Here is a 17396-nt window from a genome sequence, read left to right on the forward strand (position 1 = left end):
TTTTTCATCTGCTGAGACTGAAGTTTATTTTATGATGAAGCACGGAATCAACATTTTTCTTTCCTGTTCATCTTTACTGACATAAATGGAGCCGTTGCAGGGTATTAATAAAAAAACTCCAAAGCCCCTGAGTTGACCCTGTTCTTGGAATCTGGATCCAGGTTTGACGTGTAGCTGCATCACATCAGCTCAAACTGCCCTTTTAGGGGGGTCTTTCTCAACAAGTGTTGACGTTAAATTTTATCCACAGTAACGATCCCCAGTCATATCAGTGTCAATAGCCCTGGCCAAGAAGTTTGAGTTCATCATGCATTTCATTATCAGTTGAAAAATGAGCTCAAAGATACAATTAAAACAGCAGAAGAAATAAACAAACCTTTACAATCCATAGTAAAATCAGCTGTTTGGGTTGTTTTTCATCATGCTTGGAGCATTTTCAAAATACTTTCTGTTTTGCATTTGGTGTAAAGAAGGACTATGTGAAAAGGTCAAATAATTTACCATTTCTTAAAACAGGCTGGTCATATTTGAATCCCTTCCTTTCTGAATTTCTAACATAATATATCATTATAACCTCAAACCTTAATTTATCTACCTGGGAGGACATGTAAAAAAACAGCAGAAGGTGAGACTATGAGGTGAGAGAGATTAAGGACAAGCTATACAGTAGTAGCCATTCAAAATTTCCCCACTTTCCTTGATGGGTCCTTGGCTGGTCCCCTACAATTCCTTTTTAAAGTCGTAGGGAAGCGGCTATTCCAACTGTTGCATTTCTGAATTCTCCCGAGTGGTGCACGACTTTACACGAGTGAATAAAGTGAATGTGATTGGTCGTTTATCAAGAGGGCGGGATTGTTGTGGCGGAAGGTTCGCAAGTTAGCTTGGTTGTTCCCGGTTTGTCATAAGCATCTTGCTAACCAGTTTGCAACTTAGTGCTAGTAGGTTCACAATGGGAAATTCCATTGGGACCAAGTAGCACTAAATTGGTGACTTAGAAACGACACTGTCAAGGAACGCTATGGACAGCGGAAACTTGCAAGAGGAGGAGAGTTTAGTGTCGGAGGTCGTGAATGAGTCTCCTCCGTCATACATTTGTTATTTAGGGGAGGAAAGCAGGACGAAGATGTTGTGAAAGAGGACGCCAGGGCAGCAGAAACTTGGTTTGGTGTAGAAGGCTTACAGCCGTACATGTTTGAGCCCTTGCCTCGCAATGCTGACAGTTCTGTTAGCTCTACGCCTGCCGAAGACACAGACGTCCATCCCCGTGAACACTGGGATGGAACTCAATGGGAAAGGAAATGATTCTGTAAATGAATCAAGATGCTATGACCGAAATAAATGTGATTGACAGATGACCCTTGATATATGATTGGCCGAATTTAGGTGTACAAGCTGACATATAACTAACTGGCCTGCATAAGATAACGAAGAAAAAAAACACAGATTTTAAGACAGGATTTTTTTTTTAATAGAAATTTTCTAACTTTTGGGACAATATGGTCTGATAAAGACTACATTTATATACATGTTTAAGCCAGAATGATTTGACATTCAAATATGAGTTCCCTACGACTTTAAGTATCAATCTTTGTACTAAAATATTCTTTCTGCCATGATTTGAGGACATTAAGATCTAAAGAGAAGAGTCATCTCCTGATCAGACCCTGTAATTCAGTGAAAGGGAGGACTCATAGTAAAAGAAAATGCAAGAAGTTATCACTCCAGTGGCTGGAAGTTGGAGGGAAGTGAGCTGCCATTCAGCTGGCGTTTGACTTGAAAGGGCCATTTTGAATGGCTGCTACTGTATTCAATATATTAGAAGTGTCCTGATAATAAAGGTCTTAAAAAAAATGTACAGTGAGAATTTTAAATCAACAATGATGAATCTATACTTTATAGACTCATATTTCTGTAAACTAGCTTTGTACATCTGGAAACATTTCCACCGATTATTCCTTTTAAATTTGCTCTAAGTCAGATTTGATGCAAAGCATCTTTCCATAGATTGTTAGTGAGATTTAAGCCTGAACTTGACCTTGGTTGACCCGACCTATTATTGTAGGCCATAAATATGAAAAACCGCTGCTTTAACACAAAATTGATTTATCTTTATTTTAAATACATTATATATATATTTATTACATCTCTTTGTTTGTTTTTTGTATAATTTTATTGACATAATTACAATATTCAATAAAATGTGATTCCATAAAACATACTTATAATAAATCTTAAATTTACACCTTTCATTTGAGGTCAAATTTGTGGACTTCATGCCTACACTCTGCCCTGTGAAGGAGCCCTAAATTTTTCAAGCTAAACATCATTTATGAGTCTAAAAAGAGAGTAGGAAGAATCAAAATGCTATTTTTTTGTTTTTAGTCTTATTTGTCAGGAAAATTTATGAACTTCTGTCTGTTTTCTTCCAATCCATGAGTGTATGTGACTTAATGTTGACCCGTCTCATAAAAATCCAGTAAAATTCATTAATAAAAAACAGACTTCACCTGTAGGCTTCCTCTGGGGCAGTACTCTGTTATGATGCAGATGTTGGGAGCGTCGATGCAGGCCCCGATGAACCTGGTCAGATGGTTGAACTGAACGTCTCTCATCTGAAAATAACCACACAAACACAGGGGCGGCTGTGAGCCCCGGCTCTTTCCAAACATCACATTCCCAAACCCCACGGAGACAGAGGACGGGGAGGAGAGGACTGATGGCTCATTTAGGCATTGACTTTTCAGGATAACTCTGCCAGCTTTTCATCAAAATAGTCTGTTTGCAGTGGACCTGGTTGTGCTGGGTCTGTTTCTATGTGTTGAGAGGCGTTCCTGCCCAGGGTTCTTAGTTGACACATGTGCATGTATTGCATGAGTCGATCCTGGGGTTTATGAATGAGCCAGTGTGCTGCAGAGGATTTGGGGTATAAAGCCCTGTTAGGCAAGCATTTCAGAGTGGAACAAGCAGGAAATGCAAAACTAGGAACATTGGAAATAATCACTAATCAAACACTGGTTTTATGATACAGGTCTATTTAACTAGAACCAGGAAAATAACACAGATGTTTGAGGTTAAAAGATTTAGAGGGAACATTTTCCTGCCAGCTTCCTTTCATGAGAACGTGCCGATTTCTCTTTTGTATAAAGAAAGCGCCACAATCCAAAATCTTTCATTCCAGCCAGCAAGAGCGCTGATGGAGGCAGCAGTCGAAAAATTTGCAGCCCGCTTCAAAATAGCAGAACATCACTTCAACAGGGCTCTTTTCTTCTTCAACCACGGTGAGTGACAGCCGCTCTCCCAGCAAACGCAGAGCGTGAACAGCTCTTGTTTCACGGCTCGGGAGATGTTGTTAGCCTACCCTTTGGCCCATTTATTTTCCTCTCCTGCTCTCTGGAACACAAGTGGTTAAGTTTCCACTGGCAGGCATTTCTGTTTCTCCCCATCTGGTTGGCTTTTTTCTTTCCCTGAGCTGAGGTTTGACAGGCCATCAGGCCCTCGGGGCATCGGAGAAGCTGCCAGCTCAGACAGCAGCCTGCCCGACTGACTGATGGCCACTAACTGGCCCCATCCTCGCCAAACGACTGCAGCTTCACATAAAACGACCCAAAATTCACTGCTGAACCACAAAGTTAAAGCTAAAAGAGCTGTAAACTATATGTACGAATGATCAACGGCCACAAGCATCCATCCTCTCCGTGCCTGCCAGTGTAATTTCCCAGCTATGGCTCCCCCCCCCCCGTGCCACGACGAGTTTCCATCACCAAACCACAAGTTGTGAGCTTTTTCTTTACCTCTCTTTCCTCCTCCAGCTTCCTTATCACTTACTTGTAAATATTCCCCAGCTGAAGTTACCTTTTTTTAATCAACAGCTGCTGCTGTTTATGTAAAAAAGGTTTAAAGATGTTCATTTTTCCGATAACAACCGTAAGCATTGCCTTAACATTTTTGACAAAAGCCAGGCTTCCACTTCTTGGTACAATGGAAATGAAGAAGATATAAAGTCAGAAGAGTCTTCTCCTCCAGCATTGTTGAGTAAACTGCAGAGAGCCCTAAAAGCTGCTTGTTTGCCTACTCAGCTGGGCCAACAGGAGTCTCTCCAGGACTTTGGTTGTAAGAGCAACAGGTTGGTCCTCATTGTCTCCAACAGCACCAGAAAATGTATCTTTTGTCAGATTAAGGTGGAAGAGGCTCTGTAGATTCCACAGTTTCTCAGAAAAAAACATGAAAAATTCGGTGTTTAATTGAATATTTTAATTTTTCGCTGAGTTTATTCCGAAACTGAATATATTGAATAATGTCTTCAGTTCACTGGTTCTGCTCAGACTTTCATCTATCTGTTCTTCTTTCTGCCTGAGGCCTCTGATCATCATCCCTGAACTCACATCTGTTATATTGCTCTGTTAGAGCCTGCTCTCCAAATTTTTTCTACCCTCCTTGCCATCTTTAGGTCTGACTAAGTTGCCTTTGTATATGCGACAACTATTCCCTGTGCTCCTCCCTGGAGGTTATGTTTTCCCTCTTAAGTAGTTCTTTCAGATGATCCAGTGATCCAGAGTTTGTTGCTGAGCAAGAAGGCTTTCAATTTGTTGGATCCTCATCGTTATTTATAGAGTATGTTGCACACTTAGTATCAGGGTTCTGCCCTCTGTTTAATTTTATTTTAAGTTTCTTTGTTATTCTTAGTCTTTATATTGGTTTTCTGTCAGTTTGGTATTACTCTCTGCTGCCCCCTTGTGCCTGTTCCTTTCCCCTTGGCTCCCTTCTAGTTAGCTCTATTCACCCCTGCTCAACATCAGCTCATTAGCCCAAACTTTGTTCTGTTCCCCATATATACACCACCTCTGCAGTTCCTGTTGCTGGTTTCTTGTGGTTTTCCCTGCCTCTTGCGCTCCATGCGTGTTTTCCCCTAATATTCATTGGATTTTTGGTTTTCAGTATTTTTGTATTTTCCTGGATGTTTGCCTCAGTTGCCTCTGAGTCATTAATTAAATCAGCAAAACTCATCTCTGCCTCCTCATCTCTATTTTCGGATCCTCAAAACTCCAATCAACCTTGACAAGTATTAATGGAGTATATCCCAGACTTTTTTTTTTTTTTACCTACTAGGAAAAAAAAAAAATGCCTTTTCAACTGTTCGTGTAGTTTACTGTGTAACAGTTTTCATAATAAGTAGCAATGCATTTAGTTAATAACGTCTTTCAAAATAGGTTATTCATTCTATTAATTTCATCCAGGTTTGTCCATTTTGTTTGCCAGAGATTTAAAGTCACACCCTTATAATCAGTGGAAGATGAGGCTTGAACTTCCTCCTCATCTCTCTCTGCCTTGCTGCAGCTTTGGACAACCATATCTCCTAACTCTCTCAAAATTGCAGCTACTATTCATTTTGTGAAATTTTCTCTAGCAGTTTTATCCTCCACCAAACGTCATAATCATATGATTGGAAAAATTCTGAGAACAGCAATCTTTTTATCCTTATTGTGTAGGATTTCAGTTGCTGTCTAGAGCATAGCATTATATTTCTGTCTTAAAAATGTTTTCATTAGTATAACATACACCTAAAAATTCTAGCTCAATTTCTGGTTTTTTAGGGATTGTGGCTCAATTAAAACAAAATCCAGCTTTGTGGAGGGTTGTTACATAACATAAATACTCACATGTTTAAGTTCCATTAATACTTGTCTTGTCAGCTCTATCCTCTTCTTGTTGACATGTTTAATGGCCACCAAGTTCCCCTGTGTGCAAAATAAAACACATGCAGAGCCAATGATGATTTTTTTTTTCATAATAACAAGAACAATTTTAAGGAATCTCTTGCAGTAATCATAAAAAAGAACCACGAGGCTCCATTCTGCAGACAGAACATTTAGATGTACAGGTACATTTATAGCTATTTTCTCTGTCTGCTGCAGAGGGAGAAGTGTATGTGCTGTTTGCTGTGTGACGGCCTGTAATCCTTCCTATAAACTAGGGATCTGGTTCCTCAGAGACACAAGAGGGACCGTTTAAAAGAAAAAAAAAATACTGCCTCTGTAACCATGAAGCAAGGTCAGCCATTGGCACTGTTTTAAAGTCGAGATCGGACAGTTTTCAAATGAGAAACACAATAAGCTGGTAACAGCTTCACAATCTGAAACCACTTCTCACTGCAACAAAATAAATCATTTTATTCAGCTTTTACAGGTTACCAAAGCTGTTACATCATGTTTTTTGCTTTGGACTTTATCACCTCAGGTCAGTGTAGAAACTTAAGAGGTTTGTTAGTATTAAAATAATAATAATAAAAAAAGAGCTTTCTGCTAAAAAATGGCTATTTTTGTCACAGGTCTACTCACCCTTCTCCATTTTTAGTCCAAAAATTTAGCAACAATATATTAATGATTGAGTCCAGACAGTGAAACAGTAGTACATATCAGGAAACATAAAAAATAAATACATAAACAGGAAAGCAAACTGACGCATTCTGCAGCTCACGTTAAAACCAACTACCTAAATTCGCCCACACACTCTCTTTCTCTCGCCTCTCCAGCTCTCCAGCTTTCTTTCTCTGCAAGCATGCACATGTGTGTGGGTGGGAAAGGAGTGTGCAGGAGTTGAAAATGTCAGAACTCACTAAGCCTTACCTTAAAATAGCCAGTTTTTGCAAATAGCTGATATTTTCCATGGGCAGTTATCAAGGAGCCGTAGCTGGAGCCTCTCTGAGAAGATGGAGAGGAGTAGTAAGAAGAACAGACGTCTGTTAGTGAGTTTAGATCAGAGAAAGGAGTATTTTTAGGAAACTGCAATAGAATTATCTACTATAACTGTAATACAAAATGGATTTCTAAACATCACTGTTGACTATAGATTTGTAATGAATGTAGATGGAAAAGATTGGAAGTCTAAGAAGTTTGGAAAAACATGGGAAGAACAAGTATGACAAGCAGCCATTAAAAAAGGTGTGTGTATTGGATTTCCATGAACACTTGCAGGTGTGAGCAGAGGCGAAACCCAGAGATGCATTCCACCCCCAGATGACAGAACCCGACACCCAGTGAACGCAATGAGGCATCGTACCCTGAATGTAAGGAGCAAGGCCAGACCAAAAGCTCATTTTAACGACTATATGATGTGCATCTGCCGCTGCAAGCTCAGCCACCTTGGATTAAACCGCTGGAAAGGCTTTCAGGAATGTTTAAACTCGCAGAGAATTTAGGATTCTCTCAGGCCTGCGGGATTTTTAAACGTAGCTCAGGACAGACGTAAAATGCAATCATTTACAACTTTGTTCTTGGCAGGTTCAGATTTCTTTTGCACCAAATTACTTGGATAAATAGAAATTGCTTTTTTTAGTTGAATATGTTTGTTGCTGGTGTGCCTTAGATCGTTGCCTTACTGTTCCAAAAAAGTTCAAAAACAATCCACGGGACTTGGTTTCCAAGTTTCAAGACGTTTGCTTCCAATCCAGGAAGTTTTTCAATTCAAAATGTCAGAATTAGCGTTGATTTCGAGGCTTTATACAGTACCCATACAGTGGCTTAGAAAACATGGAAATTGAACCAGAAGAACAGGGTTGGAGTCAGGTTTCAGCCTTTGCAGCGATAGAGTTGATTCCTTCCCGCTATCATTTCCACTCGCCATCCTCATGTAGGGGACAAAACTAGTGTTGCGCCGATACCGATACCAGTATCGGACGGGGCCCCGATACCGCCCTAAAATGGCGATATCGGTATCGGTGAGTACCAACAAATAGGGCACCAATACCCTTTTGAGAGCCATAAGTTTCTTCAACTATTGTCATCCATTCCAGGTAGGCAATAAAAAGTTCTACTGGAATCACTTTGTATTAGATTTTTTCCTGCTTCACAAAGGTAGGCAGCAGCTTGACAAAGCCATGATGGCAATTATTTTACATTATTATAGTATCGGTATCTGCCGATACTGCACAGCCAGGTATCGGGTATCGGTATCTGGGCCAAAAAATGGCATCGGCGCAACACTAGACAAAACCTCTCCTTTGGGCTGCCAACCCAACAATTGGCCCTAATGACCCCCCTTTCAGAGGCTTAGCCCAGGCTAACAAAGAATCCAAAATGGCTCCCCATTCCTAAGGGGCAGACCTGTTCTTCTGGTTAAATTTGCATGTTCTCTAAGCCAAAACAAGGCTAGGAGAACATGGGCTACACATATAAAGTATAAAACCTAACGCTAATTCTGACCCTTTTAATTGCAAAGCTTCCTGGATGGGAAGCAAAATGCCTTCAAACTTGGAAACTAACTCCAGTGATTATTTTTTAACTTTTTTGGAATGACTATGACCCAAATGACTGAGACTCTTCACCAGCATGTTGCCTTACTGTCTTGACTCTGTTTTCAAGATTTTTTAGGAGAGGAAGCAATTCATATTTCCATGAATATGATAATTTGCATGAGTTCTGAAGATGCAAGGCAACCACAGACCCTCAGATTACTGCCACCATATTTGCTTTACACCAGACATAACAGACCACACAGCTTTCAGACCTTTCCACTTTACTAGTTTTAGTCTAATCACTAAAATAAGCAGAAAGGCCAGCAGTGCTCAGATCTTGTTCTGTGTTCTGTGACCTACTGGAGGAGTCGTGGCTGTACTCTTTGAGTACTTTGGTATGCTGGATGCTCCTGTGAAGGTTCTCCACTCTCCCTTTCCAGGCTGCTAGAGGGCTGTGACTTTGCTTCATTAGATCTGAGCATGATGTGTATTGAGACCAATTTGTTCCCATGTTGTAAAGATACAACTTTTTAGCGATGAGTACGCACCTACAGTTTGGTTTTCTTTTCAGATTTTATTTATTCTAAACAAATTAGACCAATTTTTAAATTTCCATTATTCTCAAATCCTTTTTACTACCTTCTCTACTCTTCTAGGGGTTAGGATCCCTCCGACAAGTGGAGCATTTGACCGGTTTAATCCTAATTTAAAGGACAGGGACATTTTGTATTAGTAGATAACTTTATTTAAGGGACCACAAAAATCACATGTGGTGTTCCCGAAGGGTCCATCTTAAGACCCCTCCTAATTTAATATCTATATACTCTACCTATCTCAGATTTTAACAAACAACCACATTAGTTACTGTATATATTCAGATGACATACACCTGTACGGTACATTACATAAAAATCAACACATGGATTTTTCCCAGATGTTCTTTAACTAAATAAAAAAAAATAAGCAGCAGTCTTTGTATTAAAAGAAGAGCATTCAAAAGTTAGAACACAGCTCCATTTAATGAAGCTAGAAACCAGCAATCAGGTTGTAAATCTGGGAGTGATGGACTCAGACCTGAACCTTCAGAGACTCTTTCTAAAGAAAAATAATGCAACTGTCTCTGGCATTTACTTAATCATATTTACTTACTGTAACATGCTAACATGAAAAAAAAATGTGTTAAAGTAACTGAATATGATTAAGTAAATGCCAAAAACGGTTGCATTCTTTTTTTTCAGTGAGGATTAAAGGAAAAATGTCTCAGCAGGATGTTGAAAAGCTAATTCATGCATTCATCTTTATGAGAACTGATCCTTGCAGTGGCGTCTTCCCAGGTCTGCCTAAAACCTGGATCATAAAGCTGTAGATGATTCAGAATTCAGAATCCTGCTGCCAGCGTCCTCACTAAAACTAAGAAAGTAGAGAACATCAGTCCAGATCTAAAGCCCTTCCTCTGGCTCCCCGTATCTGACAAAATAAATTTTAAATACTTCTGTTACTTGATAAATCACTGAATGATGTAGCTCTAGAAGACATTACAGACTTGCTCTCTGTGGATCATCCACTCAGACCTCTCAGATCTTCTGGCCCAAATTTACTCTCCGTACCCAAAACCAAACACGGGGAAGGAGCTTTAAGTTCTTATGCTCCACTAATCTGGAATAAATACCCAGAAAACTGTAAAAGATAACAATATTCTTCTAAATATATAAAATCACAGTAAAAAAAAGCTTTCTGTATTTTCTCGGCTAAAATCCTGATAAAAAACATGTATTTCATGGTCTTAAACATTTTATTGTAAGTGAAAGCAAAAAAAACTGTTCAAGGCTGATGTGTTTAAGATAAAAGCCTGTATACTGTATAAAATAAAAGCCAGTTTCACAACATGCATCAATAAAAGGCAAAAAAAAGAAAGAAAAAAAGAAAGCTTTTAATGTGAGATCAAGTAGGTGTTGCCTCATTTATGTGCTTTGTATAATTATTCGAGTCCATCTACCTGTGAGAGGGTTAACCTGCTGCCGGCTCGTTTGTGGTATTTATTGGGGCTCTCAAACTGAAGCTCCTCCCAGCGAATCCTCCACAGCATCCCAGCCAGCTCCTTCTCCAGCTTCAGCTTCCTGTTCAAGAGAGAAAAAAACAACAACAAGCATCTTTTTAAACTGGCTTGCGTTCTCACAGAAATCAGATTACAGGGGAGGTGTTTGGATCATTGAGACAATGTTTTCGGCTCCAAGGTTGCGACAGCACCGTATGGATTTACATAAAAGAAAATCTGAATCTATGGCGCAATTTTCTGGGTTTTATAATATCCAGCGACATGGATTTAATCTCTAAACCAACACCAGACTTGCTCAGTTTTGGCATTTATGTTTGATTTCCATCCCATATTGACACATATAACTGTCTGGATCTGATAATGAAGTTCGTCACATGGAGAACTTTGTGTTCAAACAATTGTGTGTGTGTTTCTAAGATTTTTATTTCACTAATCTAAATGTGCTGTGGCTGAACTTTAGGGGAATATATATTTCTACTTTAAAGTCAAGAACAAAGAGTTCTTTGAAATGAAAGTACCCCCTAAACCGTGGCAGAAATCATCTCATAGAGATTTATGATTGATTAAACTGGGAATAAACCATTTATTATAACTGGTCGGCTTGTATTTTTTCTGCTGATATTGGCAATATTATGATTAATAAAAGGAAAGTGGGATTATGGCCATTTAATACAGAATACAGACCTTAGTTTGTGGTTAATTAAGTTACTCCTTGCTTTATATAACAAAAGACCCAAAGAGATTAAAATACATGTAGCTAATGGATCACTCCACAAAAACATTTCACCCAAGTTTTAAGGTTTATGTAATTTTATTACATAACAAATTTCCATTTCCTTTTTTTTTTTTTTATAAATTTAACATCAACCTAATAAATAAACCTTACATATTCATTTGTGTAATAAAACTTTTCCATTTTAATACATAAGCATCAAGTTTATGTATTTAGTATTTATAAAGTATATTTTCTGAAAAATAATACTGAGTGTATTTATTTCAAAAACATAAAATTTATTGTTTAAATTACTCAAAGATATATAAAACTCAAACAATAAATTGTATCTGATTGAAATAAATACACATAGTATATTTTGAGTAAGAATACTTAATTAATTCTTAAGACACAAACCTGACAATTGTTCATTATAAATAAATATTCTATATTACATTAATTTATATGCATCATGAAATGTTTATTTAATAGGTCTGTGTTAATACTATATAAAAAAGTTAATGGGAATTGGTTTGAGATAGAATTTCATAAATCTTAACATTTGGTTGAAATAATTTTGTGAGTTCAGTCAGAGTTAACTGCAAGGCCTTTGAAAACATCCTTCCAAAACGCTCAGATTATGTGAAATCAGCCTCTTCTGTGCAAAATGGGTAATGAAAGCTCACAATATGAATATTTCTATTAGTATAAAGGGGTATGTTTAAAAGAAAGGTCAAAGGTCTTAAATAAGTATCAAAGAATGAGGGATCTGTATTGCAGATCTGGAAATTTTACGAAAACAAGAAGCTTTAATGAAACGTAAGCCGTAAATGTAAAAGTTTGTTTACATTTAGGCCTCTCTCTCTAGTTTAAAAATTGGTTTGAAGAAGGAGGGAAAATTGAGAAGAATGCAATGTTAGTTGCCTGGAGACATATTTCACAAATATTTACTTCTCATTGGCTGATTGGTCCTTCATGCCAACTTCTGTTGAACTGTGTTGGGTTACTTTGAGCCACGAAGCAGGAACATCAGAGCCAAGCCTGACCGATATCAAATATGGATTTATAACAAGTTTTTTTTTGCACATTTTGCCAATATTTTAAGTTAAAATAAAGATTTTTATATTCCAAATCGCTTTTATTGGCAAACTATTCAAACCAGCAGCTCTATTTTAAACCAGAACAATTTAAGACCTTCAGTGCAACTAAGTTTCTCTCTTATGAATGCAAAATGAAAAGAGTAAAGAATAATTTAGTATTAAACTCAGTATTAAATTGTCCTTTTACGGTTGTGACCTGTTGTTAACCTAATTTACAGCAAGACAGCTTCTGGTGGTGATCCTAGCAAACTTCACTTCAATCCCAAAGAGCCTCAAGCTCATGGTTATATTGTGTTTGTTAAAATCCCAGCGGAGTTTAAGGGTTAATGATTACGATGTCCACTCTAGGATCTTCTAAGCTTCTTCTGAAACCAAACTTTAACGGACGATAAAAGTCTTTGTTCTGTACCATTAGTGTATGTTTTGGTGTTCAGGCATATAGATGTTTAGTGTTACTTTGCAGAAGAAACTAAAACCTCACTGCTAATTTTGACTTTTGAAAACTCCTTATAAATATATGGTGACAGCAGATAATGGTTAGCTTGCTATTTTTACCATATCAAAGAGGTTTAGCAAAGTCCTGTTACTTTACCTACAGGAACTAAGCTGCATATCTTTTAAAATGTTACACAAAGCAGCAATCTCTTCTTCTACCATCAAAGGAACCAAGCTATTCAAAGTGTTTGTTTAAAGCAGTATTGAGGGATGATTAGATCTGGATGAAAACGACAGCCTGACTGAACGCTGAAAGTAGGATTCAAAGCCAAATCTGGATAAAAATCCTTGTCTTATTTGTGACATTCAGAATTTAACCAATAAACCGAACTTTCAGGGGGAGAACAATGGTGTCAACTTCAGCAATAGTTGTCTAATTTGATGTAAAGTCTTTTTTTTTTTTTTTGCCTTTAATACGAACTGAATCCTGCAACAGACTGGCAACCTGACCAGGGTGTACCCTGCCTCTCGCCCGTAGACTGCTGGAGATATGCACGGGCCCCACCCTGACCCTGACAAGGACGATGGATGGATGGATGGATGGATGGATGGATGGATGGATGGATAGACTGAATCAGAAATGTGCCTTCCATTCTGAGGGATGTTTTCTGTTAGCCTCGTGAGACCATCCTGATCTTGCGAGCTTTCAAGGTTTCACTCGCAGATCGGTCTGGTTACTTTTTGTTAAAGAAAATTTGGAGCCGTTCACCAAACGAACGTCCAATCAGCATTAGCTTTGAGGCAGATTGAGGTGTGACGCAACGAGAAGCGCGACAGTTCAGTCTAAAGAACATGGCGGCTTCAGCCGATGAAACTAGCGTTAGCGTGGCTATCGAGCAAGTTTTATCGGAATTACAGAGTATTTCTTCACTGAAAGAAGAGCAAAACACTGCTCTGGAGGCTTTTCTCAGAGGAAAAGATGTCTTTGCTCTTCTCCCGACTGGTTTCGGCAAGAGTTTGATCTATCAATTGGCTTGGTCCTGGCTTGTGGTTGTGTTTCCGTCGTCGTTCTGTTAGTACGTCATATGCTTCGTTGATCTGATTGGTTTATTTGGCCCGTCTATCACCAACATAGACCAATCAGCTAACCAGTATTTTTGCCCCTTCCCAAAATTACTTCAACGGAAGGTTTCAAGATGGATACGCGGCGCAAATCCATCTGGTGGAGTCAGGTTAGTTTTCTGTAGGAATGACAGCTGTCATTTTCCTAACAGTAGAACTAGTAGTAAAAATCGGTTCCTCTTGGTGAGGTACCAACTGAATTCTGCACCATGAAGTAGGCGCCCTGCTGTCCTTCTCCATTAAGGTAATCTGTTGTGAGAATTTGATATTGAAACTTTAAATTCTGCTTTGACTGTTTTTTTCTCCATTTCAAGTCAGTTTTAAAACTTAGATTTCAAGGCCATAAAGTCTAAACTTTCCAGAGACCTATAACCTTTTTTTTTTTTTTTTAAACAGTTGAACATTTAAAAGTTTATTTTGCCTTTTAGTTTCTTCCCTTTTTATTTGACTTCTAATGTAAGTTTCTGTGGTTGCTTTTTTCTGCTTGTTTTCAGTGAAATAAAATCAAAACGCTTTTATTTACATATTAAAAAATAAAAGTCTAGATTAATAGTAATCGGTTTAGTGATCAGAATTACATACTTTACATATCTAAGAAAAACAGGAATCTATTTCCTTGCTTGAATGAGTACTAGAAACATTCAGTTAAATAATCTTTTAGATTGAAGATTGGAGTTATTTTAAATGCCTATTAATATGTCTGCCCTTACAACAGGGTTAACATGTTTGTTTGGATAAATGATTTAGCAGCTGCCTTCTGTAATATTCTCTCCTACGGTCGATAATTAGTGGTCGAATTTCAGCAGATTGGGATAAAAACTGCTCCACAATGACAAAACGCGCCCACATGTCTGCAGTGCTTAACCAGCCTAATTCATCTCCTCATTTTCTTTGTCAGTAATATTTTTGACATGTTTGAGGATTATTTTTGAGCACCGGCCTGACTAGCAAGCCTTCGGGAGAAGAAGCATTCCAGCAAATCGACACATCTGAGGTAAATCTCACCAGAGCTGCTGCTTGCTTGACATTTAATAATTTGCACCCGGGAAAATATTCAGAAATAAAACCTTCACAAAAGCTCCAAAGCACAATCTCTTGATTCATTTTTATTTGCTTCCTTCTTTATTTTGATCCAGTAAGGAAAATGTAGTGGTTTTTTTTTTGGTTTTTTTCATGGCTTGAAACCAAGCCATGAAACATGAGCAGAGCTAAGGCATTCCAAGACAATCCAAAAGGTGTAAAACACTTCCAGATGGCTGCAGGAAATTATTACAGCGTTTACATGTCGCCCTGTTTTGGCCGTCCGGAGCTCCAGCCAATTTGGCCCACGAGGTGACTTCTTTATTAGTCTTTTTGCCACTATGTCACCAGAACAAATTAGTATCATTGGGCGATCCAGCAACATGAATGAGATGCTAATGCTTGCGAGCATTTGGAGGATGTTAAATAAGGAATCCCCTCTAGACCCCTTCCACTACCACCAAACAATTTTCTATTTAAAGGGTCTTGTTTAGAGACTTCTGGCAGCCAGAGGGGCAAAGTGTGGGGCTCCACACTGGGCCTATTGTTTCACCAGTCCCATTTGTGAATACCTTCCTGCTGGACCGACCCCCTCTATTAAAACAACAAAGTTGCAGCTACTCTGCTCAACATCACCTCACACTCCCGCTGCCCAGCAGACTCCACACTGGAGCCAGAACACCAGACAGACCAGCTGCTTATATTTAAACTCATTTACTCTATAAAAAAGTTGTTAAATAAAAAAAATGGCTTATTTACCCAATAGAGCAATGAATATACATCAGAACACATGTAGTCATACTCATAAAGGTTTATATTTACCTTTCTGGATGTGCATTGGTCTTATTTTAAAGTATACATTTTTAATTGCTTTGGAAAAATCTAACAATTACTTGCTTCAAATCTTTCAGGGTTCACAAATCAAAGAAAAAAAGCATATAATTTAATACATATTTTCCTTTTATTTCACCTCTGTTATTGATTTACTCATTTTACACCAGAATTAGTTCATGTATCAGAAGTAGTTCCTGTTAAATCAGCGATTCCTCTCTTTTATTTTAGAAAATAAAGCAGTAATCTAACAAAGATACAAATCCTCCAAACTGACATTCTCTAGGGTATCTCAGACTGCAGTGGAAACTAAAAGAAAGTACACCCCGTTTCAGCACCTGGGTTTTAACCTTTAGGGCTTTTGATATGCTGAAATTCTTCAAATCTAACCTTAGATCACAAAACAGAACAAAACAGTTTTGATACTGTTGACATTTGGTTAAAAACAAATGAACAACTTTGCCCTTTCCGTTTGGGTTTTAGCAGGCAGCAAGCTGCTCCTACTATAAAGTCATTCCAACCTGGGATTGTCCAGGATGGAATTACAACAGCGCTCATTATAGAGGAGAAAACTGGTCCGCTAATCCGGAAAGAGTTTTACTTCAGTGGTTGACAGCAGCAAATGTGCACATCTTCATCCTGCAAGTCAATGACTGGATGCGGTTGAAATGTTGCATGTAAATAGATGCCTGTTACAAAATAAAACGCAGCATAACTTAAGTCTGCAATGTCCCCCCCGAATGAACAAGACTTCTTGAATTAGGTTCTCCGGGAAAGAGAAGATGGGCCATGCAAAGAAGTATGGGAGAAACACAGACCCAGCACAAACACCCCTACACCAACCGTTAAGCACAATGGGGTGGTAATGATGTGGGTTGCTCTGCAGGCACAGACCCCAGGAAACCACACTGGTTTCTTTACATGCTTAATACCAAGTGGGGTCGACAGGCGAGAGGCAGGGTCCACCATTGCATCACAGGTTTCATATTCATTCACACACACACTCACACAATTTAGAGATGCCAATTAACCTAACAGTGATATTTTGGACTGTGGGAGGAAGCCATGCATGCTCAGGAAGAGCATGCAAACCATGCAGAAAGACCCCAGGCCAGGAATCGAACCCAGAACCTTATTGCTGCAAGGCAGCAGTGCTACCCACTGCAACACTGAGCAGCTCCATAAGAAGCAGTGTCTGACAAAGTATTCAGGAGTCAATTCTGAAGATGACATGTTCAGTAGCTGAAGCTCGGCCCAAACTGGGTCATCAACAGTTCAATGACCCAAATATCAGCAGCGAATCTAGAACAAATAGACTGATAAAATCCATGGTCCAGTCAAAGTCCAGGTGAAATGCTGTGGCTGCAGCTTCAGAACAGCAAACTGAAGCAAAGAACTACAAAGAAATGAAAACTGAAATGTCTCTACAGTGATCTCAAGAACTGATCCTAGAGCTTCCACAGGGTATTCGTCATGTGTGTGTTTTATTTTTTTATTTTATTTAAAGTAATATTTTAATAAGTTCAGAGCTTTTTAAAGTTAAGATCATTTTCAATATTTCCTGATGCATAGAAAACCCAGTAATGAAACAGGGTGCACTTACTTATTACCACAATTATAAGCATTAAAAAAACATAATCAAAACAGCAGTAAATATACTTTAAGAAATTATATTTTTATTTATTATAAAAAAATATAGTAGTTAAACACGTATGTCTTAGATATGTCAATTGCACCTTGAGGTTGTAAGCTTATCGTCTGTTCTGAATAACTGCAGACAGTGACAGAACACTTTAAACATTTTAGTGGTGTATTTGTGGGTCTGGTTGTGAAAATAAAAGCCCATCAGGAGCAGCTGGCTGATCTTAAAGGCGGCTGTTAAAAGCTCTG

At 38.4% G+C, this 17396-nt stretch overlaps 1 protein-coding gene across 1 annotated transcript in view; it reads right to left on the reverse strand.

Moving 5' to 3' along the window:
- LOC119785164 (atrial natriuretic peptide receptor 2) overlaps nucleotides 1-17396 on the reverse strand; it is a 131770-nt gene that overhangs the window by 48364 nt on the left and 66010 nt on the right. The window contains exons 8-11 of the mRNA XM_038287617.1: nucleotides 10227-10347; nucleotides 6624-6698; nucleotides 5658-5735; nucleotides 2508-2612 (exon numbers count right to left, since the gene is read on the reverse strand). Of these exons, the coding sequence (XP_038143545.1) occupies nucleotides 2508-2612; nucleotides 5658-5735; nucleotides 6624-6698; nucleotides 10227-10347 (379 nt within the window). The remainder of the gene's footprint in view (nucleotides 1-2507; nucleotides 2613-5657; nucleotides 5736-6623; nucleotides 6699-10226; nucleotides 10348-17396) is intronic.

Source organism: Cyprinodon tularosa, unplaced genomic scaffold (assembly GCF_016077235.1).
Source record: "Cyprinodon tularosa strain WSP-4 unplaced genomic scaffold, ASM1607723v1 ctg241, whole genome shotgun sequence".
Lineage (NCBI taxonomy): Eukaryota > Metazoa > Chordata > Actinopteri > Cyprinodontiformes > Cyprinodontidae > Cyprinodon > Cyprinodon tularosa.